The 26,041-nt window shown below is 44.1% G+C and overlaps 4 protein-coding genes across 5 annotated transcripts; 3 read left to right on the plus strand and 1 right to left on the minus strand.

The window, feature by feature from the left end:
• Positions 1 to 558: 558 nt before the first annotated feature.
• acaa1 (acetyl-CoA acyltransferase 1) lies at positions 559 to 6,741 on the plus strand. Its single transcript, XM_025908226.1, has 13 exons — positions 559 to 669; positions 768 to 893; positions 1,968 to 2,061; positions 2,132 to 2,189; positions 2,259 to 2,338; positions 2,415 to 2,457; positions 3,057 to 3,155; positions 3,544 to 3,624; positions 4,673 to 4,863; positions 4,936 to 5,115; positions 5,376 to 5,431; positions 6,071 to 6,216; positions 6,298 to 6,741. Exons 1-13 carry the CDS (start codon positions 559 to 561, stop codon positions 6,371 to 6,373), a joined length of 1,341 nt encoding a protein of 446 aa, XP_025764011.1. The 3' UTR covers positions 6,374 to 6,741.
• Positions 6,742 to 7,269: 528 nt separating this feature from the next.
• On the minus strand, positions 7,270 to 14,975 carry ppp3r1b (protein phosphatase 3 (formerly 2B), regulatory s1ubunit B, alpha isoform, b). Its single transcript, XM_013264927.3, has 4 exons — positions 14,701 to 14,975; positions 14,298 to 14,357; positions 13,940 to 14,124; positions 7,270 to 8,611 (listed from the first exon to the last, which is right to left on the minus strand). The coding sequence occupies exons 1-4, from the start codon at positions 14,801 to 14,803 to the stop codon at positions 8,564 to 8,566; spliced, it is 396 nt and encodes a 131-aa protein (XP_013120381.2). The 5' UTR covers positions 14,804 to 14,975; the 3' UTR covers positions 7,270 to 8,563.
• An 853-nt stretch (positions 14,976 to 15,828) lies between these two features.
• LOC100692297 (E3 ubiquitin-protein ligase TRIM21-like) lies at positions 15,829 to 20,338 on the plus strand. The gene is made up of 2 exons (XM_019360550.2): positions 15,829 to 16,054; positions 18,642 to 20,338. Exons 1-2 carry the CDS (start codon positions 16,043 to 16,045, stop codon positions 20,283 to 20,285), a joined length of 1,656 nt encoding a protein of 551 aa, XP_019216095.1. The 5' UTR covers positions 15,829 to 16,042; the 3' UTR covers positions 20,286 to 20,338.
• Positions 20,339 to 23,022: 2,684 nt separating this feature from the next.
• On the plus strand, positions 23,023 to 25,531 carry LOC100692569 (trichohyalin). Of its 2 annotated transcripts, none has more exons than XM_025908431.1 (3): positions 23,023 to 23,161; positions 24,066 to 24,584; positions 24,639 to 25,531. In XM_025908431.1, exons 2-3 carry the CDS (start codon positions 24,075 to 24,077, stop codon positions 24,942 to 24,944), a joined length of 816 nt encoding a protein of 271 aa, XP_025764216.1. In that variant the 5' UTR covers positions 23,023 to 23,161; positions 24,066 to 24,074; the 3' UTR covers positions 24,945 to 25,531. The 2 variants fall into 2 exon arrangements, with proteins under 2 accessions (XP_025764216.1, XP_025764215.1); XM_025908430.1 differs by having other exon boundaries at positions 24,066 to 24,570; positions 24,625 to 25,531.
• The last annotated feature ends 510 nt before the right edge of the window (positions 25,532 to 26,041 follow it).

Consider the following 26,041-nt stretch of genomic DNA (forward strand, 5'->3'; position numbering starts at 1 on the left):
CATAAAATGGAATTTTGCTGCATTTCCATTAACTTTGATTTATTAACGAATCAAACATCAACTGCTTTTGTAGCACTTTAATCACTACTGACACTTACTGACACGTCACTTTATCAATGCTGGCCATCATGCCCTTTGCTGCTAAAGTATTTATACCTACGCTCTATATCCATACTCCATACTGGTATTTAGGTTGTAGCACTCTACTTATCGTATTATTTATTGTATTGTTTTATTGCCTTTTATTCTGTTTGTTTAAAAAAAAAAACTATTTATTACTTTTTTAAAAATTCTGTTTTTTCATTATTTTGTGTCTTTTCGCTCCGGGACCGTGTGTGCATAATTTCGTTCCACCTCATGTTAACATGTGATGTGAATGACAATAAAACTCCTTGAATCCTTGAATTAAAAAGTTTTTGCGAGAAATCAAATTTGAAGTAAGTAGAAAAATATTTTCTGATTAAAAGTAAATTATGAAAAAAAACATTTGTTTCTAATTGTAATACATGTGTTATAACATGTAATGACGCTTTTCTTTTGACCCGATAAATCCGCTACATGCGTGCGCTCTGTTTGTCCCTCCGCTCCTCCCGTCCTCGCTTTACAAACCTGGATGTTGATAGAGGGGACTCTGGGTTCAGAGTCCAGCCTGGAGCCGAACTCCGCTCCGCGAGTCTCTTAACTGTTCCTCACTGCTCCTCCGCCGTCATGCACAGGCTGAAGATCATTTCCGGACACCTGAGTCCCGGCGGCTCGTCGAACTTTAGGCGGACTTACGGAGGTCGGACTGCGGCTCGGCGGCAGCGGCGAACGGCCGCAGCTCCCCGGAGGACGTGGTGGTGGTTCACGGCCGCAGGACCGCTATCGGAAAGGCCAAGAGGGGAGGCTTTAAGGTGAGTGCAGGTTACCTGCCAGCTGTGGCGAAGGTGAGGGCAGAAAACCACGAGGTTTACCGAGTTAAACCGAAACGGAGCCGATTGTGCTTTACGGCCGTATTTACGGTGATTTTCACTGTTTTTAAGCTGCAGTTCAGAGGAAATTTAATATGACACACAGTTGACCCACTTTATCATTAATCTTACTTTTTATTTCAGATTATTAAGTGTGCCTATGCCAAGAGGCACACTTATTACTATTCGTCGGATTTATTGTGTGGATGCCCTCAAAGGCATCCACACTATTGAGTTCCTGTTTCCCTTTATTCTTTATTAAGTGTGCCTATGCTGTGAGGCGTGAGCGGTGTTTGTTTGTACCATAGTTCATGGTGGAGAATGGCTGCTCTGCTGAGTTTTGCTCTCTGTAGCCGTATGAATGGCAAACTACACTGATTAGCAGCAGCATAGGCACACTTAAAATTTCTTCTGAAATTTTCGCTTTCTAGTTTTCTTTAGACGTGCTTTGTTTAAGCAGTCTGGGGGGGTTTGCGTTCATTTAATTTTTTACTGCTGTTAAAAAAATAAATTTCCCACCTCTGGATTATCTGATCCTCCAATCACAGAGCTGCTGCAGGCACTTAAAACTCGATTTTAAATTACAAGTGAGAAGTATGGAGTCCTAGAGGGGCCATACAGGTATTGTTGTTTGATCAGGTTTTCTATTTATAAACAAAGTCGGTTTATATGGATATAAATACATAGAAAATTCTCATAACAGTGTTTTATATATAAATTATTTGAATGTGTTGTTTGATTGACATCACGCAGATTTTCTGTGAGGCTGACAGCGTGTGGCCAGAATGACCTTTGACCTCCAGTCACAGAGCCGGCCTCACTTTATTCAGTCTGTTGGCAGAAGGAATATTTTTAAGATTGAAATTCTGGCTCAAAGTTTAGACTTTGAAGTCTGAGCGTGTTTTGCTGGATCCTGTGGTGGGTGCTGTGGGATCTGGAGGGCAGGACTGAGTCTTTATTTATTTTTTTCTTCTTTGGTGTAAATAAAGTCCTGTTTAACTCCTTCCGCATCTCCAGGACACCACGCCTGACGAGCTGCTGAGCGCCGTGATGTCGGCCGTGCTGAAAGACGTCGGACTGTCCCCTGAGCGGCTGGGAGACATCTGTGTGGGTGAGGTTCGGGCTTTGTCCTTCGTGCCTGCTCTGATGACATGATGAATATGTAACCTCTGTCTGTTCAGGTAACGTGCTCCAGCCCGGCGCTGGCGCTCTGATGGCCCGAGTGGCTCACTTCCTCAGGTGAGTCTGACACCTCTGATTCCTTCCTACTGTTTGTCTGCGCTCCTCACCGCTCCGTCCTCCTTTCAGCGGCTTCCCTGAGTCGGTGCCCGTCTACACTGTGAACCGGCAGTGCTCGTCCGGCCTGCAGGCACTCTTTAACGTAGCAGGTAACGCCGCAGCGCTCCCAGTAACCCAACCGCCCAGTTTTTACCTGAATGACTGAATTCTGACCCGTGTGTGCAGGAGCCATCAGGAGCAGAGCCATCGACCTCGGCCTCGCCTGCGGGTGGGTTTAACACTCGATCCAGATGGGTTTTTTAAAAACTGCTCAAGTAAAGCTAAGAGTTTTAAACAGACATGAAGAATATCTTTCATGTAAACGGGTGAAGTTTAATTTTTTAAAATAAACACACATATTGAAGTATTTTACTTTTGTTATCTAATTCATAAAATGTTACTATGCTGTAGATGTACGGAGGCCCATTTCTGCCAGTAATTGCCTCATAATTAGTTAAAATGTTTATTATAAACAGTCAGTGATGGTTGTGATTTTTAAAAAGTCCAAATGTTTTTTCTTCCTCTAAAAATAAAATTAAGGAGTCAGGAAAATTACAGGTTAGACAAAAACAGTTAATTTAGATCTCTTTGAACTTTAATCTTACATAATAATAATAATATCTGAATTTATAAAAAGTAACATTTGATTTAAAAACTAAACACAAATTGATCAAAAATACATTAAAGTATGTGGACATACCATAATAATCCTGAGCAGATCACAGTCATGATCATACACTGGGATAAAGCTCTTATGGCAGAGTGTGGACATGTTAACAGTTTTTATGACACACTGACAGAAATGATGCGTTTCCTGTTTGTTTGCAGCGTGGAGAGCATGTCGCTGCGAGGGATCGGTAACCCAGGCGACCTGAGCTCCAGGCTGACGGACAACAACAAAGCCAGAGACTGCATCATTCCCATGGGGTGAGGGCGGGACGTTTTATAATTCCAAACATTGTTTATGATCGTCAACATGCCGAGCAACGGCAAATCAGATTGTAGATCCTCTGCAGTTGAAGGGAGGACGTTTCAAATGATTTGTTGTTGTGGTTTCATTATTTATTGTTCCTGATTTCGTTGGATAAACACTAATTATTCTCACACAGCACTGTATGTTTGAGCAGACGTTCTGATCATAACCAGCTGCAGAATTTATCCTGAAGTGATTCAAAAATGAGTCTGAGTCACGTCACTCCTGACAGGCGTCATTTTATTGGTTACCATCCATAAAAAGCTGAAATATGACTCCCAGATTTTGTTGTTGTGCTTAAATGTTATTGTTGTCTTAACTGAGACGTCTCGTGTTCTGCAGCATCACGTCGGAGAACGTGGCAGAGAGGTTTGGCGTCTCCAGAGAGAAGCAGGACGCCTTCGCTCTCCGCTCTCAGCAGAAGTAAGAACATCTCAGCAACATGCAAGAATCTCCTGCTCCATATTTTCACTCCACGCGTGACATAAATAATCCGCTTGGTCCATCCCCACTTTAAGGCCAGCCCCATCCATCCATCCATCTTCATCCGCTTTATCCGAGGCCGGGTCGCGGGGGCAGCAGCCTAAGCAGAGAAGCCCAGACCAACCTCTCCCCAGCCACCTCCTCCAGCTTATCCGGGGGAACACCAAGGCGTTCCCAGGCCAGCCGAGAGATATAATCTCTCCAGCGTGTCCTGGGTCTGCCCCGGGGCCTCCTCCCGGTGGGACATGCCCGGAACACCTCACCCAGGAGGCGCCCAGGAGGCATCCTTGTCAGATGCCCGAACCACCTCAACTGGCTCCTTTCGATGTGGAGGAGCAGCGGCTCTACTCTGAGCCCCTCCCAGATGGCCGAACCTCTCGCCCTATCTCTAAGGGAGAGGCCAGCCACCCTTCGGAGGAAACTCATTTGGAAGCCGCTTGTATCCGCGATCTCGTTCTTTCGGTCACTACCCACAGCTCGTGGCCATAGGTGAGGGTCGGGACGTAGATCGACCGGTAAATTAAGAGCTTCGCTTTTACACTCAGCTCCCTCTTCACCACGACGGACCGGTGCAGCGTCCGCATCACTGCAGCCGCAGCACCAATCCGTCTGTCGATCTCCGGCTCCCTTCTCCCATCACTCGCGAACAAGACCCCGAGATACTTGAACTCCTCCACTTGGGGCAGGAACTCATCCCCGACCCGGAGTGGGCAGAGATGAGATTCTGATGCCACCGAAGTGAAAGCCCTCCGCCACTTGGCTGCGCCTAGAAATCCTGGCCAGCCCCCTTTAAGGATAACTTTCCTCTGATTGGTTGCCCCCTGGAAGCTTCTATCCCCTCTTCTGTGACATCACAGAGATCCAAGAGCAGAAAAACCTTGAGTGTTTAGAGCAGGCTGCACTTTTGGCCAAAGTCAAACAAACAGACGCATGTTTAGGCTTGTTTCTGTTTCCATGGCAACCAAATCCTGGTCCTTCCTCCACACAGTGCAGCGAGGGCACAGAGGGCGGGTCTGTTCAACCGCGAGATCGTCCCCGTTACCACTAAGTTTGTGGACGACGAGGGCAAAGAGCGCCAGGTGACAGTCAGCAGAGACGAGGGCGTGAGACCGGGGACGACGCTGGAGGGGCTCGCCAAACTGCGGCCGGCCTTCAAGCCTGACGGCAGCACCACAGCAGGTCAGAGTTTGGGCGGGGCCACAGAATGAATCTCACTCGGCTGTCAGGAGCTCACACACTCGTTTGTCTCAGGTAACTCTAGCCAGGTGAGTGACGGCGCGGCGGCCGTCCTGATCGGTCGCAGGTCTGCGGTTGAGGCGCTGGGTCTCCCGGTGCTGGGGGTCCTGAGGGCCAGCGCGGTGGTGGGCGTCTCTCCTGATGTGATGGGGATCGGACCGGCGTACGCCATCCCTGCAGCTCTGCAGCAGGCAGGTAGGAAGTGTTTGTACGCTGACGTGTCCTCCTCGGACTTCAGATTAAGATTCATGAAAGACGTAATTAAACCAGAGATCTTTGTTCCAGTATCGTTAGCATGTTTCCTACAGGTTCCTGCCTCCTCCTAAAGCTGGGAGGCGGGGCTTATCTCACCTGTCAACGTGGATTTCCAGGATGTGCAACCTTCTAAGAGAATAACTGATAGTGAAAGTGTGCCAGTTTGTCCAACATGTCTGAGTTCACGGTTCTCTCTGCAGGACTGTCTGTGGCGGATATCGATGTGTTTGAAATTAACGAGGCCTTCGCAAGTCAGGTGAGTTCGAGAGATGAATCGCTTCAGGCAGGTAGCTACTCTCTGCAAACTGAAACTCCTGCCAGCAGGGGGCAGCATTTTGCATGTGAGTCTATATATGTGTGTGTATAAACTCAATCCCTTTTTTAGTCTTATTGACTGGTCGCACACTGGTGTGGTGGTCAGCACTGTTGCACAACAGCGAGAAGGCTGTGAGTGTGAATGGTTTTTCTCTCTATACTGGCCGCAGATTGGCCACCTGTCCAGGGTGACCCCACCTCTCGCCCTATGGTAGCTGGCATAGGCTGTTAAGGATAAGTGGAAGAGAATGGATGGATGGTCTTACTGACCAATCAGAGTCAAACATGATAACAGTGTTTTTAAATAAATATCACAGTGACTCTGTGCGCCATCTTGTGGTACAGTATGACAGTACGGCCAGAGTTCAGCTTCAGTCAGTATCTCTTTAACACAGTACAGATAAAATATGAAGTCATAGCCTTCGTCAAAGCGTTTCTACATGCAGGAATTTACCCTTTGACCTCTCAGTCTCCAGACTTTGTTCATTTGCTTTTGTCTTTTTAAATAAAGATTATCAGATTAAGCTTTAACCTTTGGCCCTACCGCTGTCTCACTGGTGGTGGTGCTGTTTCCTCTCAGGCGGTGTACTGCGTGGAGAAGCTGGGGATCCCGCCGGAGAAGGTGAATCCGAACGGCGGCGCCATCGCTCTGGGTCACCCTCTGGGCTGCACCGGCGCCCGGCAGGTGGTGACACTGCTCAATGAGCTCAAACGCAGAGGCAGGAGGTCGGTGTCGACGGTCACGCGTTCGCCTCCTCGTGCGTTTGAAAACGTGTTCTCAGTGTCGCCCTCTTGTGTTCCCCGCAGGGCATACGGCGTCGTGTCCATGTGCATCGGGACCGGGATGGGAGCTGCCGCCGTCTTTGAATACCCCGGAGCGTAGCTGCTCAGACTGACCCGTCACCTGAAACGGATCGATCAGTCGAGACCCGTCACGTGACCTCAGTATAAATGGAGTTGCTTCTGTCTCGGTCGACCTTTATGTTAAACTGTTAGAACATTTCTAACCGCAGCTGATTCAGTCCCTTTGTTTCCTGATGACTGATCATTGATAAATCAGCAAAGATCAATAACTCACATTTACTTCCTGCTAGCTGAGTTGCTCAGCACGATTGTGACATTCAAAGCTGCATCAGGTCCAGCTCAGGTGTCCCTGCAGCTCTCTCAGGTGTCTCAGTGACGCTCTGAAGGACCGATCCAAACTAATGACTCTGCCTGTAATCTCTGTAAGAATAAAACATTTCCACATCATCTGATGTCATGGTCTCGCTTTCAGGTTGGACTGTTTATAGACTTTAAACACAGTCCTGTTTCACGGCAGTTCCCTTACCACCAGGGTGCGCCGTTCAATGAAATGTCACAGTTTTCACACTGAAGCATCATCAAGGTCTTGTGTTTATTCTCACCACCTCTGAGGTGGATGTGATCAGCCTGGGAGGAGTAGGTAACTTGGTAACGAAGGGCATATCAGTCAGTTCAGGGCGGGACTCATGAAGCCCGTGAGAGGACTGCACTAGATTTCTTTGAGTTATAGCAGTTTTGTCCTGTGCTTTCACCAGAGGACGTGACCCTGGCAGCACGGCGAGTATCGATGTTTCGTCATGCCGCCAGGGTCACACCTGGTAAAAATTCAGTTTTCAAGGTAGGCTAAGACCAACTCTTTGAGGCTTTTTAACAGTGGTTGTTGATCAATGGTCATGACAATTTGCGTCGATGCAAATATTAATTAATAAATGATCAAGGAACTGACCTCACAGCCCATCGTTCATTCAGTGGTGCTAGTTTCAAATGTCCTGTTAATATTATTGGGGAAACCTGCAGTCGGCTGAGACTGCAGAAATCACCTGGATGATGACGAAACGTTTCTTCCACTGAAAACATCCAGATGAACAGAATCAACTTGGCAATCTTTGACAAATTTGAGTTTGCTGGGGCCAACCCCCCTGAAGCTGTACCTCATAATGTAAAACATGACATTTCCTGCTCCTGCTCGGTGGCGCTGTGACCAGTGTCAAATATTGCAGTTGAAATGTGTTCAGAGGCGGAGTCTCATCACACGTGAGAAGTTTGGTCCAGATTGGACAATGAGAGGAAATTAAAATTTCATGAATGACCAAAATTCACCGTGGTGCCACGGACACGCCCTTTGACGAAAACTCAAAAGCTTTGCGATTTACTCTGACTCAGGTTTGTAGTTCAAACCGACCCAATATGAAGTTGGTCCGATCAAATCCTTGGGAGGAGTTTGCAGAAGTACAACGCCTGGAAATAGGACAATTGACTTTTTCAGTCCAAAATGGCGGACTTCCTGCTGGGTTAGCGTCAATGGGCCCTGAACTTCTTTGTTCGTCTTGGTAAGTTACACATGTCTACAAACGTTTCGTTCATGTAGCTCAAACTATGTGCCCACAGTACTGCATCAGGCCCTGCATAGGTGGCGCTCTAGAGCCAATTTGACACGCTCGTGAGTTTTTGAGCACATGAAGAACATCAGAAAGCAAATTCATAATCATAAACCGAGCTCACACTTTTAGTGGTCGGCCCTAATAAAGACTTACAGGCGAGATGTTTGAGAAAAAACTTATACACACCCTCACACGAGCTCGTTGAGAAAGGAAGGCTGTAATAATCATAGCAGTTACTCATTTAAGCAGTTTGAAAAATGAACAATTAAATTCAACTTTTTATATTTTTGTGTCAGAAAAATCAGAAGTTCTAAAATCTGATTTGACTGTTCTGGAGAGGAAGAAGAAGAGATGCAAGGACCCCCCACGATGTTTCTTCAGGAGATCATCAGTGCACATGTGACTGTCAAACTGGGCCATCGTTCACGGGTAAAGCGGGATAAAGTGTTCAATGGTCCAGTTCCTCCTCTGAGACTGAGAAACTTCTCGCCTGAGTTCACTTGTCTGTGAGCTGTTGGCACTTCACTCTGTTGAACCATCAGTGGCAGAAAAGTCAGCTCACTGAAATAAATACGAAGGATGGTTAAAACAAACAGTCGAGCTAATGGAGAGGGAGGAACAGCTGAATGACTTCTCCTGTGAATGGACGAAGAATAAACGAGAGGCCGTCAGATGTCCACAACCATCGTTTTGTGAATGTCCAATCCTCCCACCACCTGCAGGAGACAACAGGAAGTGATGTCACACATTGTTTTTTCTTGTTTTTAACTGAATCGACTCTGTAAACAGAGGAGGCACTGATAGCTCCGTGAACTAACAGAAAGATTTTAAAGGTAATTCTGTGTTGAGCTGTGAGCCAATGAGGTGACTTCAGTACTGTGGGCGTCAAACAAACCTGTGAGGTTTCTAAATTCGAAATGAGCTGAAGAGGTCCTGCTGGTGATTTTAATCCTGCAATTACAGCTTCACAATGTTCTTCCCTAAGCGATCTGTGATTGTTGGGTCTTTACTCTCAGAGTCAATTTCAAACTTCTGATGCATGTTTTGAGCCTTTCTGGTTTCATGTCCAGTCAGAGCTCTGTTGAGCCAACCATCCCTTTAACGTTAACTAGTAATGACTTCATGAACTTCTTCATAAATAAAATTTTAATCATTAGAGAAAAAATGACCAATAATCATCCCACAGATGTAATATTATCTACAGCTACTTTTAGTACCATCGATGTTAAGTTAGACTCTTTTTCTCCAATTGATCTTTCTGAGTTAACTTCAATAATTACTTCCTCCAAACCATCAACGTGTCTTTTAGACCCCATTCCTACAAAACTGCTCAAAGAAGTCCTGCCATTAATTAATGCTTCAATCTTAAATATGATCAACCTATCTCTAATAATCGGCTATGTACCACAGGCCTTCAAGCTGGCTGTAGTTAAACCTTTACTTAAAAAGCATCTCTAGACCCAGCTGTCTTAGCTAATTATAGGCCAATCTCCAACCTTCCTTTCATATCAAAAATCCTTGAAAGAGTAGTTGTCAAACAGCTAACAGATCATCTGCAGAGGAATGGCTTATTTGAAGCGTTTCAGTCAGGTTTCAGAGCTCATCACAGCACAGAAACAGCTTTAGTGAAGGTTACAAATGATCTTCTTATGGCCTCTGACAGTGGACTCATCTCTGTGCTTGTCCTGCTAGACCTCAGTGCAGCGTTCGATACTGCTGACCATAATATCCTATTAGAGCGATTAGAACATGCTGTAGGTATTACAGGTACTGCACTGCAGTGGTTTGTATCATATCTATCTAACAGACTCCAATTTGTGCATGTAAATGGAGAGTCCTCTTCACACACTAAGGTCAATTATGGAGTTCCACAGGGTTCAGTGCTAGGACCAATTCTGTTTACATTATACATGCTTCCCTTAGGCAGCATCATTAGAAGACATAGCATACATTTTCACTGCTATGCAGATGACACGCAGCTCTATCTATCCATGAAGCCAGGTAACACACACCAATTAGTTAAACTGCAGGAATGCCTTAAAGACATAAAGACCTGGATGGCCGCTAACTTTCTGCTTCTTAATTCAGATCAAACTGAGGTTATTGTACTCGGCCCTGAAAATCTTAGAAATATGGTATCTAAGCAGATTCTTACTCTGGATGGCATTACCTTGGCCTCCAGTAACACTGTGAGGAACCTTGGAGTCATTTTTGACCAGGACATGTCCTTGAATGCACATATTAAACAAATATGTAGGACTGCTTTCTTCCATTTGTTCAACATCTCTAAAGTTAGAAATATCCTGTCTCAGAGTGACGCTGAAAAACTAGTTCATGCATTTATTACTTCCAGGCTGGACTACTGTAATTCATTATTATCAGGATGTCCTAAAAACTCCCTGAAAAGCCTTCAGCTGATCCAAAATGCTGCAGCAAGAGTCCTGACAGGGACTAGAAAGAGAGAGCAGATTTCTCCTGTATTGGCTTCCCTTCATTGGCTTCCTGTTAAATCCAGAATTCAAAATCCTGCTCCTCACATACAAGGTCTTAAATAATCAGGCCCCATCTTATCTTAATGACCTTGTAGTACCATATCACCCTATTAGAGCACTTCGCTCTCGCTCTGCAGGCCTACTTGTTGTTCCTAGAGTATTTAAAAGTAGAATGGGAGGCAGAGCCTTCAGTTTTCAGGCGATTCAGGAGACAGACACTATCTCTACTTTGAAGCCTAATCTTAAAACTTTCCTTTTTGCTAAAGCATATAGTTAGGGCTGGACCAGGTGACCCTGAATCCTCCCTTAGTTATGCTGCAATAGGTGTAGGCTGCTGGGGGACTCCCATGATGCACTGGGTGTTTCTTCTTCACTCACTATGTGTTAATAGACCTCTCTGCATTGAATCATATCTGTTATTAATCTCTGTCTCTCTTCCACAGCATGTCTTTATCCTGTTTTCCTTCTCTCACCCCAACCGGTCGCAGCAGATGGCCCCGCCCCTCCCTGAGCCTGGTTCTGCCGGAGGTTTCTTCCTGTTAAAAGGGAGTTTTTCGTTCCCACTGTCGCCAAAGTGCTTGCTCATAGGGGGTCATATGATTGTTGGGTTTTTCTCTGTATGTATTATTGTGGGGTCTACCTTACAGTATACAGCACCTTGAGGTGACTGTTGTTGTGATTTGGTGCTATATAAATAAAATTGAATTGAATTTAATCATCATACGGCTGCCCCTCTGTTATGGGCTCAAAATGTGGTCATAAATATTTTGTACTTGTAAATCAGGATTTGTATGTGTAAAAAAGATTTGTGTGTGGACTTAGCCAAAAACCCCCCTGCAAGTTACAAGTACGAATTTTGACCCTATTTTTCTTCCTGTCATCTGATTGGCCAATGTCATGTCAATCACAAATGTAACAATCCAATCAGAGAACAGATGGGTTTGGCTGTCGGAGGGGTGCTTTTTTGAACTGCAGGTCCTTGAAGGGTTATACAGTTTGAAGCTGGAGGATCTCTATATAAATATCCGATAGCAGCTAGGTCCGCTAACGTTCAGCAGCTGTTGAAAGGATAAAGTTGTGGTATATCAGTGGTTAGAAATACCATCATTACTTTAGGATTAGTTTAACACAAAGTCAGGGCTGACCCGGGACCATTGCTGTGAGTCACAGTGCGCAGCATAAAGGTCCTTTCACAGCACAGCATGTGCTGCTAATGCTAACTGCTAACTAAAAGCCAAGGATCCAGAATTTGTTGCGCTGGCTGCTGAGCTCTGTGGGTTTTTGCAGCAGCTCTACCTGTACTAGATGCACCTGCTCCTTGTCGTTTCTATCTCTGACTTTATGTCCTCTACAACAGTTTCTGGTTTTTTTGCTAGTTCTTCAAATGTTCAATAAAAACATGTATGCTAATTCATAACGAAGAAAGCTTTGTAATGAAGACTGTCATTTCCAAAACACTGCCCCCCCCCGCGGTCCGCAGCGCTGTTGAAAAGGCTGTGGAAGTCCCTGTATAAAGCACGTAGACCTGTGACACAAAAATCACCAAACTCGGACGACCACAGACTGTTTTCCTTCGTGGTGATGAAGGAAAACGCTGGGTTGGCATGTAAAAGGGCATTTATTCCCTTAAAGGACCTGCAGTCAGTGTTGCCAACTCCTCCGTAAGGAAAATCGCTATTGGCTGTCCTAAAAGTCGCTAGAAGTCGCTAAATGACGTCATCACCTAATTTGCATAATTGGTCACGCTAATATAATTGTAACCTATGTTGTTGGAGAGAGAAATAACATCGTGGAAGAGACATAAAGTGAGTAAAAAACGTCCTAAATGCATTTAGAGTTTATTTAGAACTACAAATTAAATTTCTTTTAGCAATTATTGTTTTTTTAATGTCACAATTCCAACCCTGCTCCTTCACCCGGGCTTGGACCGGCAAAAGTGACCCGAAATAGGCACTCTGGTGGAGTTACTTTGTGTTTGTGTGTGTTTATAAGTAGTTTTAAACCTTGTGATCCACAAAACAGCATAAGAGTAAAAGATTAAAAGAAGAACTGACTGCGTTACAGCACCCGCTGCTTTCACCTCTTTTTTTTAGCGACTTTTTATAGAAAAAAAGTCGCTAGGGGGTCAGAAAACTCGCTAAATATAGCGACAAAGTCGCTAAGTTGGCAACACTGCCTGCAGTTCAAAAAAGCACCCCTCCGACAGCCAAACCCATCTGTTCTCTGATTGGATTGTTACATTTGTGATTGACATGACATTGACCAATCAGATGAAAGGAAGAAAAATAGGGTCAAAATTCGTACTTGTAACTTGCAGAGATTCACACGGTTTTTTTTGGCTAAGTCCACACACAAATCTTTTTTACGCACACACAAATTCTTTTTACACATACAAATCCTGATTTACAAGTACAAAATATTTATGACCACATTTTGAGCCCATACTCTGTTGGTCTTCCTTGGTCTCTTGTGTTCTGGGGGTCTCTGGATGTCTGGAGTCTGGATCTCCTCCATACCTGCTTCATGCCCTGGAGGTCGGGGCTGTGGCCCCCCCACACACTCTAGCAGATCATTACATGAAGGAACCTTTTAAATACAAGCGCGTTCATGCTCACAGGTGTACACACGGGTGATCACACACACAAACTACACCCTTTTTGGCTCCTACCTCAAAGCACACTGTGCGCTGTCGATCTCACGTGCTGCACAATAATGTTTAATATTTAGTATTTACTGTCATATTCCCATATATCATCGTGATGTTGTTTATTATGTTGCTCTTTTTTTTCTTCTGCTTGTTTTCTCTTTTTTCTTTCTCAGCAGGTGATCCAGGTGATCGATATATGTATTTTTTGTCTGCTTATTTTGTTGGTTTTTGTTTTTTGCCCTTTATCCTCGTCCCTCTTCCCCGCTGTTTTTCTTTCCCTTTCTTTCTCCCCTTTCTTTTCCCCAGTCAAGTCTGTCCCGTATTTAACAAGTGAAAATAAAATAAAATAAACAATAAAAGGTGAATCAAATAGACCATTACGGCAAGGCTGGGATGGTCCATTTGGTAAAGTAAATCCGTTGGGCATCTTTCTTCGCCTTCAGACAATAATTCTGATGGCAAAAGAGCCAAACGGGACAGGTAAAAAAGAAAAAAAAAGAAAAGAATTGAATCATACACACACACATGTGTTAGCACCATAACTCAGTCCTGGACCCAGTTTGCACTTCAACATCCTTTTTGTCCTTTCATACAATAAATATCGAAGTAATGCCCATATCTGCAGCCCTCCTCCCTGCACATGAACTGAGATCAGCTGATTGAAGCCCAAATGTTTTATGTTTTTTTCTTTCTATTTGCTCCTCATTCAGGTAGCTGAAGAACCTTTATAGCGCAAGCAAAGATGTAACTGTAACTGTAATGTGATTACTGAGTTTAGTATAACGCTTTACTGCATTACTAGGAAACGTAACGTGGTTGTAGCACAGATTATGGCGCGTTGCTTTGGTGCAGACTCCAGTTTGAGTCCAGTTGGTGAAACGAGGAACTGAGTCACAAAAACTCACCGCACAGAACTCCTCGAAGGAGATTCTGCCGTCTCCGTCTTTGTCGGCGCCGATGATAGTTTTGTCGACAATCTGCTGCAGCTGTGTGTCTTTCAGGTTGCGTCCCACCATCGTCTTTAGGACCTGGAAGAGTTCTCCATTGGAGATGTAACCGTCTTTGTCCATGTCGTAGATCCTGAAGGCAACTGAGGCCAAAGAAAATCACAGAGGAAATGTGAAGGTAAGTTTCAGTTCGATTCCATGTTATTTATGTAGCACACAATCAAAACAACAACATTCGCCTCAAGGTGTTTAAAAATCGAGCATAGTTTATGAACCATGATGGTTAAAGCTGAAGTGTTGGAGGATGGAAACTTACAACGCAGCCTCTGCTCCTTGTTTCCTTTCACGCTGAACTGAAAGACTCCTTCAATGAACTCTGTGGAAAAGGAAAATCATCACATGTTGTTGTTTAAGGCTGAAGAACAAGAAGATCAAAAGGTCTGAGATACGATCATCTCCAGGCAGAGACAAAAAGCTCAGAGAACAAACCGAACCCCTCGGTGCCTGCTGGGTAATCCTGCACACATTGTGTTAATCGAGTACTTATATTACTCAGCAGATCAGAGATGATATAAATGTCAAACCTGAACTGAGTAACTGAATCATGAGGATATTATTGACTGTAAAAAGGTGTCAAACTGTATCTGTGTGATAGTAATGAAGCTGTAACGGCTGAGCTGGTCAGCAGGTGTTCGTCTTCTGTAAAAACACTTTCACACCTCTGAAGTCGACTTCCCCGTTTTCGTCAGTGTCGAATATGTCGATGACTCGCTGCACGAGGGGGTTCTGCTGGAGCTCTGGCAGGGACATGAACTCCTCCATGCTCAGGGATCCGGAGTCATCCAGGTCGAGTTTCTTAAATCTCCTTCCCAGCCTCTTAATCTGATTAGCGTCTGAAATGAAACACAGAGTTATTCACAGAGAGAGAGAAGGTGGTTTCAAGAGGAGATCACTTGACCAAAGGCTGTCTGTCAGCTCTACCAGCAGAGGACACACCGCATTATTAAATTAATGCATGTAAGGTGAACTAGCAAACACCGTCGTAGTTACATGCGGCTGTCTTCTTGTTTGATAGAGTGATACCATATATGCCCTATAGCTGCAGAAAAGGCTCACATTGTTATCATTTTACAAAAAAAACAGCTAAACATGAGAGGTTTCAGGACAAAGTTTGTGTTTTCCATTGTTTAAGCACCAGTTCGAGCACCATTTAAGCACCGGCACCGTTTCTAAAGTACCAGTTTGGCACCGGTATCGGATAAAACCTAAACGATACCCATCCCTAATGAAGAGTCTCATATTACCTACATGTTGATGCTTAAATGAAACTTTATTTGAAACTACACTGAACACGTGTGAATTCAGCTCACAGCAGAAACAAGCTTGATGTTCACATGCTCACGTTACAGTCAGGACAAAACACACTTAACAAACAACATCAGGAGAAGTTTTGTTGTTTGTATCCTGAAGGCTCTGCATCACAGAACTGAACTGAATTATTTTGATTGGTGGGCCAGCTGAAGATGACGTGCTGCTTGGGGCCCCAAGCCAGTGGGGGGTCCAGAGGGATAACATTCAGGCCTCTGCTGACCTGCGTCCAGTGTTTGTTCTGATCCCACCATCGCCATAAATTAACTCCATGAATTCACAAATCAGAAGGAGAAAACAAACTCTGACAAAGATTAAATGTTGGTTTAATAACAGCTCTGATCAGACTGCATTTGTTGGACATAGAAAAACCCATTTACAGTACAAAGTTTCTGACCTCGAGGACAGAAAAATAAAATACTCTTTAAATCCAGATCGGCTGAGACCCTCATTAGTGTGTGATGGTTAACCATACAACACACCTCACTCGTCCAGCCTGGGCGTGTTCTAATCCCACCTTTGCTCCTTGTTGATAAGTATAGACCATAAAATCATAAATAAGGGGGAGGAGGAAAGAAACTCTGTGAAAAGCTGCAGTCAAGTCCAGTTTGTCTCTAAACGAAGATTCACAGGAAGGTCACACTGAGTCCAGCACGTTCATTTTCTGAGCCTCACAGCAGATTCTGTCCACTGATGAGAACAGAGGTGAGTACAGACGATCGTGTTCGCACTGTTTTTAAGTCCAAACCAAACATGAGTCCTCCTCTGTCTGTGGCAGGAAATAAAACTGTGATCTTATCTATTTTTCAACAGGATATAATAAATGTTGATTTAACTACAGCTCTGATCAAACTGCATTTGCTAGAAAAAGAAGTTTACAGTTAAAACTTTTCTATCTCCGGGCATGACGCACCTGCAGCCCACAGAGCAGGCAGGTCTGGCCCGGATCTGGTGTCAAGCCAGCACTGCTGGCTGACTCCTGGCATGGTAAGTGGTATGTCATCTAGATATGGGCCAGGCCTGGCATAGTTTGGTGTATGTGGCCCAGGCCCATAGAAAACAGGTCTGGCTCGGATCCGGCATCAAGCTGGCACTTCTGACTGACTGGTGTCATGGCAGAGTGTATGTCAGCCAGATGTGGGCCAGGTCTGGCAATGATGGGACTATTTATGTTCCTATTTTAGTTAGAAGACCCAAATGCCATGTTGCAATACTATACTGCTATGGTAGCCAACATTTCAAATGCAGGTTTGAGTGTATACTTTATCCAAAACCTAGTGAGGGTTTATTCATGTGTACCACTGAGTGGCTGTAGGTCAGGAGGTAGAGCAGGTCACCTACTGATCGTAAGGTTAGTGGTTCAATCCCTGGCTCCTACAGTCTGCATGTCAAGAGTGTGAATGTGTATGAATGTAGTTAAGCACTCAGTTGGGAGAAAGTGTGTGATTGGGTGAATGTGGCATGTTGTATAGAGCGCTTTGAGTAATCCGGGAGACTAAAAAAGCGCTGTATAAGACTCAGTCCATTCACTGTCTGAACAGAGTTCTGTCATGTTACTTTTGCACTATTATCTTCCAGCACATGTTGTTATTACTTGGTTTGATTAAGGTACACATTAGGCTGATATCTGGGCCCAGAGCTGAAACTGTTCTGGGCCAGCACAGGACCACCAGTGTGTCTGCAACTGGCCTTGTGCTGGCCCATGTGTGGGCCACCTCTGGTAAACCTGATCTGGGCCACCAAAGGGCCGTCATTCTTTGCGGTATGTGGGCCATGTGTAAGCACATTGTGTGGGCCAGATCCGGGCCATACCAATGAAACTACACATGCAAGAACAGCAAAGGGGTCACGTAAGAGGATGTGGCACCTCTGGGTTCTTTAACAACATCAAACAACTCAGTGTTCCAACATCTGGAAGAGGCTACAGAGTTCATGTTGTACGTGAATCCACTTGCCATAATAACCACAATGCATTTGTGATGTTTATTGGCTTAATGGTGGCCTCTCTCAGAGGCAGTGGTAAAACATTGTCAGATTATGAGAGACAAGCCTGGGATATATTATAGATCACAGTTAGTTAAAGTTTAACAGTATAGCTTGTTATTATATATAGCTCTGGTTGTACCAGAGCACTGTGCCTCCTTTTGTCAATAGGTGGCAGGTTCCCTAACATGTGGCTGTTTTTATAGGCAAGGTGTGTTCCTCGTGTAATCTGTTTGTGTTTAGGTTTCACTGGTTGGGACATGTTGTTTTATTCACAGTAGTTTTTGAGTTGTTTCTACGTCTGCTAGCTCTAGGATGTTAGATTTCCTCCCTAACACACATTCGCAGACGCTGAGTGAGGTCTGTGGTGTGTTTTTGATTCTGAAATGATTTGTTGGAGCACTTTGGGACTTTGTTTTTATGTTATTTTTTTCTTCACCTGGGGGTTCTTATTGTTTGTGTGGTGCCATTGTCGGTAGGAGAGGATCAGTGATGGTCACCCCAGTACCCACATATGGCAAGAGCAGAGTTTTGCTGTTGCCTGATTCAAATACACAGAAACCAAGGATATGTTGTCTGGGAGTGATACCAATAGCAGGAAACCCCAACATCTTTCTCACACTGAGGAATTAGAGGACAGAGTACTGCTGAGACTCTTGGACCGTAATTGTGTTAACAGACCTCTCTGCATCGAATCATATCTGTTATTAACCTCTGTCTCTCTTCCACAGCATGTCTTCTCTCCTTCTCTCACCCCAACCGGTCGCAGCAGATGGCCCCGCCCCTCCCTGAGCCTGGGTCTGTCGGAGGTTTCTTCCTGTTAAAAGGGAGTTTTTCCTTCCCACTGTCGCCAAAGTGCTTGCTCATAGGGGGTCATTTGATTGTTGGGTTTTTCTCTGTATGTATTATTGTAGGGTCTACCTTACAACATAAAGCGCCTTGAGGTGACTGTTGTTGTGATTTGGCGCTGTGTAAATAACGCTGAATTGAATTGGACTGCCTATAGGTGAAAGGATTGCTTCTTGCACTGGATAAGGTGGTGAGATGGAGACTAGTATGGTTGGGGCAGTGCAGGAGCAGATCCTTCATTGCTGAATGTCATAGTTAAGTCAGAAGTTAGGGAACTTGTGAGTTTTAAAGGGTACGATCATGAAACTTTTCCTGTGATAGAACAATCTGGATGGGCATCTGTCACATCTCTCAAAACTACTACGTTATGACTACAACCCTAACACTTAGTCCTTACTTTTAAAATATGAAATGTAAACAAAATTTTAAATAAGATGCATTTCCTTCCTTTCTCACTTAGAGTGCAGACATGTCTGCTGCCACCAATCTGCAGTCTGAAGATCAGTTTCTGTGCTCCATCTGTCTGGATGTGTTCACTGATCCTGTCACCACATCATGTGGACACAACTTCTGCAAAAACTGCATCACTCAGCGCTGGGACATGAGTCAGAGCTGCCAGTGCCCCAAGTGTAACAAGGTGTTCAAGACAAGGCCTGAACTTCATGTTAACACTTTGCTCTCTGAGATGGTTGCTCAGTTCAGACGTGAAGCTCAGCAGAAAGCCAGCAGCAGCAGCTCGGAGCAACAAGCTGCCAAACCAGGAGAAATTCCCTGTGACGTCTGTACTGGAACCAGACTGAAGGCCCTGAAGTCCTGCCTGGTGTGTCTGACCTCCTACTGTCAGACTCACCTGGAGCCTCATCTGACAGCTACAAGTTTGAAAAGACATCAGCTGATTGAGCCTGTGGAGAACCTGGAAAACAGGATGTGTAGGAAGCACGATAAACATCTGGAGCTGTTCTGTAAGACCGACCAGACATGTATCTGCATGCTCTGCTCTGTTTTAGACCACAAGACTCATGAAGTTGTTCCTCTGAGAGAAGAATATGAAGGAAAGAAGGCAGAGCTGGAGAAGACAGAGGCTGAGATTCAGCAAATGATCCAGAAGAGACGACTGAAGATTCAGGAGATCAAAGAGTCGGTGAAGATGAGCAAAGATGCTGCAGACAGACAGAAAGCAGAAGGTGTTCAGGTCCTCACAGCTCTGATGGAGTCTGTTGAGAGACGCCTGAAGGAGCTCATAAAGGAGATCGAAGACAAACAGGAAACTACAGAGAAACAGGCTGAAGGTGTCATCAAAGATCTGGAACAGGAAATCTCTGAGCTGATGGAGAGAAGCTCTGAGGTGGAGCAGCTCTCACACTCTGAAGACCACCTCCACCTCCTCCAAAGCTTATCGTCCCTGAAAGCTGCTCCACCCACCAAGGACTGGACAGAGGTCAGAGTCCGTCCACCATCATATGAGGGGACAGTGGGGAGAGCTGTGGAGACACTCAGGAAAGACATGAAGAAGAAGCTGTTTGAGGCAGAGCTGAAGAGGGTCCAGCAGTATGCAGTGGATGTGACTCTGGATCCTGATACGGCAAATCCTTATCTCATCGTGTCTGATGATGGAAAACAAGTGAATCATGGTGATGTGAAGAAGAAACTTCCGGACAACCCAGAGAGATTTTCTTACTGTGTTTGTGTTTTAGGAGAGCAGAGTTTCTCTTCAGGCAGATTTTACTTTGAGGTTCAGGTTAAAGGAAAGACTGACTGGGATTTAGGAGTGGCCACAGAGTCGATCAACAGGAAGGGAAAAATCAGACTGATTCCTCAAAATGGTTTCTGGACTGTGTGGCTTAGAAATGGAAGTGAGTACACAGCTTGTGCTGCCCCTCCAGTCCATCTCTGTCTCCAGTCTTCTCCTGAGAAGGTTGGGGTGTTTGTGGACTATGAGGAGGGTCTGGTCTCCTTCTATGACGTAGATGCTGCAGCTCTGATCTACTCGTTCACTGGCTGCTCCTTCACAGAGAAGCTCTTCCCATACTTCAGTCCTGGGCTTTATCAAGGTGTGAAAAACTCTGCACCACTGATCATCTGTCCTGTCAATCAAATTGAGTAACAACGTATTTGAATTGATGAGATTATTTATTTTCATTAAAGGGAATAAATATTCAGGTCCTGTTTGCATGCTTTTATTTTCTAAGCATTCTCATTACTAACAGTGCCTTTAACTGATGTCCTTTCTTAGAATGGGCACCACATTGATGTAATACACTGAATTCAAAAAGCTAAATGAAGAATTGTATTGTTTCATAACATGTAACAATTCTACAGAATAGTAACAAATAGTAGCTGATGTCATAGCATGTCATTGTCTTCATGGTCTGCAGAAAAAGATGTGTGTTAATTTTTTTAGTGTAACTCATATTATGTAAAAATGTCTTATTTGGGGGTATTTTTTGTCTTTACCCACAAAGCAAAATTGGTATGGCCCGATCTGGCCCACACAATGTGCTTACACATGGCCCACATACCGCAAAGAATGACGGCCCTTTGGTGGCCCAGATCTGGTTTACCAGAGGTGGCCCACACATGGGCCAGCACAAGGCCAGTTGCAGACACACTGCTGGCCCTGTGCTGGCCCAGAACAGTTTCAGCTCTGGGCCCAGATGTCAGCCTAATGTGTACCTTAATAAAGCCATGTAATAACAACATGTGCCGGAACATAATAGTGCAAAAGTAACATGACAAAACTCTATCTTTAAACTGAGTGCTTCATAACTTCATTCATACACATTCACACTCTCGACATGCAGCCTGAAGGATCACACAGGTATCGAACCACTAACCTTACGATCAGTAGGTGACCTGCTCTACCTCCTGAGCTACAGCCACCCAGTGGTAAACATGAGTAAATTGTCACTAGGTTTTGGATAAAGTGCACACTCACAAACCTGTCAAACCTGCATTTGAAACGTTGGCTACCATAGCAGTATAGTATTGCAACATGGCATTTGGGTCTTCTAACTAAAATAGGAACATAAATAGTGCCATCATTGCCAGACCTGGCGCACATCGGGATGACATACACCCTGCCATGACACCAGTCAGTCAGAAGCAAGATCCTGGCTAGACCTGTTTTCTATGAGCCTGGGCCACATACACCAAACCACAATCAAGCCAGATGTGGCATGCCATCACATAAACAGTGTTATCTACACCAGGCCTGGCAGGTATCTGGATGACTTACCTCTTATCATGCCAGGAGTCAGCCAGCAGTGCCGGCTTGATACCAGATCTGGGCCAGACCTGCTTGCTATGTGGGTATAAGCAGTTTTAGTATTTTAATGAAAACTGACAATATAGATTCAGTGAAATCGGAAAATATGTGATTGTAACAAACATGAACTGTTAAACAATGAATGGTGATGTTGAAATGTTGTAACATGGAGCAAACAATGATTTGATGATTTGATAATCGAATAAAACCCTGGTTCACAGGATGACTCATTTCTAATCTCTGTCTAAAGATAACTGGGTAACTTTCATGAGGAAACCTGGTCTGGTTAGGAGAGACGGCATCCATCCCAGTTTGGATGGAGCAGCTCTCATTTCTAGAAATATGGACAGATTGATTAAACCCCCTAAGCCCCATCCCGTTAGAGACTGTGTCAGCTGCCAAACAGACAAAAAACAAACTAAAAACCAGCAAAAATGACTTAAACATTAAAAAAAATAACAAAAAAGGAACAATACAGTATCTTTAACAGCGCTGAAGAGTAAAACGGTGAAATGTGGATTTTGAATTCCAGAATTGAATTCAAAATCCTGCTCCTCACATGCTAAAGCATATAGTTAGGGCTGGATCAGGATACTTTATTAATCCCTAAGGAAATTATGTGGCTTACAGTTGCTCCAAGACAGTAACAGACTAAACTATTTAAATTATACAATATGTTACAGAGTTTACAAATGTAAGAAATAGCACTAATATATACAAATACCTCAACTATAAATATAAATATTTATAGTTAGGGCTGGACCAGGTGACCCTGAATCCTCCCTTAGTTATGCTGCAATAGGTGTAGGCTGCCGGGGATTCCCATGATGCACTGGGTGTTTCTTCTTCACTCACTATGTGTTAATAGACCTCTCTGCATTGAATCATATCTGTTGTTAACCTGTTGTTGTCTCTCTTCCACAGCATGTCTTCATCCTGTCGTCCTCAGTTCACCCCAACCAATCACAGCAGATGGCCCCGCCCCTCCCTGAGCCTGGTTCTGCCGGAGGTTTCTTCCTGTTAAAAGGGAGTTTTTCCTTCCCACTGTCGCCAAAGTGCTTGCTCATAGGGGGTCATATGATTGTTGGGTTTTTCTCTGTATCTATTATTATATTATATACTGTACAATATAAAGCGCCTTGAGGCGACTGTTGTTGTGATTTGGCGCTGTATAAATAAAATTGAATTGAATTGAATTGAGATGCTCTCAAACTTTCAGCTCGCTGTGAATGCAGCACCAGGGTTCACACATCAGACGTCATATTTGCAGGAACTGATTGTAATTTTACAGTCTTCATTAACTCTGATGTGGTTCCTGTCTGTGTCCAGCAGAGGGCTGCAACAGTTTGAAGGAGAGTTTGAAGTGTGCACAGAGCTCAACTTCCTCTGCAATAAAAACATGAATGACAGAAAGAGAGAAGCTTTGCAGAGGAAATGATCGACAACACTGCTGCTCGGGTTTGAGAAAACTGAAGGCGCACACACATTTTAAACTCCTGTTCCAGATGTGTGTATCTCTAATCATGTGTGAATGAAACAAGCCTAACACTGCAGGAGGAGGCGGAGCCACAAAGAGGAGAGTCAGCGTCAGTTTCCAGAAATGAAAGTTAAAGTTAGTGAGAGTAACAGCACAGCTGCAGTCACAGATCTGTGCATTTGTGAAGAAAATCAGACTGAATTCATCTGCTCTTTCTAAACAACTGACTCAAAAACTGGTGAGTACAGCTGATGACATTTACTGTTTAACGTGCAGCATTAACACAAAACTTTTCTTTTTATTCATATTTTATTATATGTGTGTGTGTGTGCACATGTATGTTATATAAGTGTATATATCTGTAAATTTGTATATCTTTTGACATGTTCCTGGGGTTATTAAAAAAATACATGTAACAAATTGTAATGAAGGTGAATTTCTGATGAACAGGGCATAAACAATAAGAAAAAATGCAGACATTCAGTTACTAAATAGTGGAAAGGAGGTGGGATTAAATAAGCTCATGCTTCTTCCTACTCATTTTTGAACATGTAAGTTAGTTATAATTATTATTGCTTTGTTTTCCTTTTTTTTGTTTGTCTCTTTTTGACTATTTTAACATGTTCAAAATAAAGATTCAGCACTATACAATTTCACACTGGCATGTCAGAATAATTCAACTGGAGGCTTAAATTAAATTAAACTAGAATAATGTGATCAGCAGTAACATCAATTACATCTACAGGTGCATAATCAACAACACTGAATTAATTTCTTTCTAAACATGTGTTTTTGACACTTTCACTTTAGTTTTCAGAGACGTCTGCTGCCTCAGTCTGACATGTGACAGTTTCAAATCAAAGAAAATAAGTTCAACGTCTCCGAAAAGATTAAGCTCATGTTGTGCCAAGTGCAGGTTACTATAATCAGGTCTGAACCTGCAGGAGGAAACAAACAAAGCCGTTTGAGGTGGGACGGAGCTGAAAGACAGAGCAGCTTCAGAGTCACATTGTTACATTCTGCACCTGTGGTGTCCTAGTTCTGTTTCCTATTGTTGCTGCTCAGACTTTGTTGCATTCTCAATGTAAACCAAATATGTTTAATTAGAGTTGAACTTTTAATGCTCAGACTTCTGTTCTCAGAGTGCAGACATGTCCGCTGCCAGCAATCTGCGAGCTGAAGATCAGTTTCTGTGCTCCATCTGTCTGGAGGTGTTCGCCAATCCAGTCACCACACCATGTGGCCACAACTTCTGCAAAAGATGCATCACTCAGCACTGGGATGTTAATATGCCCAGCCAGTGTCCCATGTGTAAGGAGACGTTCAACACGAGACCTCAGTTGAAGGTCAACACTTTGCTTTCTGGCGTGGTTTCTCAGTTCAAACGAGAAGCTCAGAAGAAAGTCAGCAGCAGCAGCAGCTCAGAGCAACAAGCTGCCAAACCACAACTTCCCTGCAACGTCTTCACTGGAGCCAGACCGAAGGCCCTGAAGTCCTGCCGTGAGACACGCCTGGAGCCTCGTCAACATCTGAACAGAGAGTTGCAAAGAGAGTGTGAGCTAGCGAGAGAGTTAGAGGAAGAGCGACGGCAGGATTTGTTGCTTGAGCTAGAACAAGAGAGTGAGCTAGCGAGAGAGAGACAGCAAGATCTATGGAGCGAGGTAGAAAGAGAGTGTGAGCTAGAGAGAGAGAGACAGCAAGATCTATGGAGCGAGGTAGAAAGAGAGTGTGAGCTAGCGAGAGAGTTAGAGGAAGAGCGACGGCAGGATTTGTTGCTTGAGCTAGAACGAGAGAGTGAGCTAGCGAGAGAGAGACAGCAAGATCTATGGAGCGAGGTAGAAAGAGAGTGTGAGCTAGCGAGAGAGAGACAGCAAGATCTATGGAGCGAGGTAGAAAGAGAGTGTGAGCTAGCGAGAGAGTTAGAGGAAGAGCGACGGCAGGATTTGTTGCTTGAGCTAGAACGAGAGAGTGAGCTAGCGAGAGAGAGACAGCAAGATCTATGGAGCGAGCTAGAGATGTAGAGAGACAGAGCAAATATATAGATAGAGTTGATTTAGATTTTCCAAAACCCTTTTATAGATAAAAATAGGCAACTAAAGATTTCAGAACAGAAGTAATAATCCAAACAAAAAAAATATTTCTTTTTCAAGTGAATATTAAACCAACACCAATGTCTGCTTTTATCGAACATGTAAAGCCAAGGATGAAAGTCTGTAGAGTAAATAATCTCACCAAAAGTCAGAACTGCTTCTCCTGGAGCCCAAACACAGACTGTGATCTCCTGAAATCCAGGAAAGAGTGGAACACAGTTTCCCCTTTACAACATACTGGACAATTTCATCATCGCTGGGATTTAAAACAGAGATAAAAGCATTTACAACTACTGCACCATGTAAAACCCTCCATTGTAGATTTCCAGCCTCTTTGGGTCTCCATGTTTTTCATCTGAAACCATTCCCAGATGGTCTCTCCATGCACTCTAAGAAATGAAATGTTATATTTACCTGGTGTTGGCTTTCACTGTAGTATAGTATCACCTCCTGTTCCTGATGCATTGCACAGTGGTGTTTTGTGTATGCCATTTAATTAAAAACTTTGTTGTTACACAGTGCAATCGTCAATTCCTTGATCCAATACAGACTCTCTGCTGAATCACCCATTAATTGTGTTCAAAGTATTCATTCATCAACTTAGAGCACCAAATCACAACAACAGTCGCCTCAAGGTGCTTTATATTGTAAGGTAGACCCTACAATAATACATATAGAGAAAAACTCAACAATCATATGACCCCTTATGAGCAAGCACTTTGGCGACAGTGGGAAGGAAAAACTCCCTTTTAACAGGAAGAAACCTCCGGCAGAACCAGGCTCAGGGAGGGGCGGGGCCATCTGCTGCGACCGGTTGGGGTGAGAGAAGGAAGACAGGATAAAGACATGCTGTGGAAGAGAGACAGAGATTAATAACAAGTAACAAGTATGACAAGTATGATTGAGTGCAGAGAGGTCTATTAACACATGAGGTATGTCGCAATTAAGGGGCTGTAACATTTGAAGGTCGATTACGCCACAGCCGGGTGACGAAGGCTGTCCCAATTCAAAGACCGCTCTAAATGCGG

Source organism: Oreochromis niloticus, linkage group LG6 (assembly GCF_001858045.2).
Source record: "Oreochromis niloticus isolate F11D_XX linkage group LG6, O_niloticus_UMD_NMBU, whole genome shotgun sequence".
NCBI lineage: Eukaryota > Metazoa > Chordata > Actinopteri > Cichliformes > Cichlidae > Oreochromis > Oreochromis niloticus.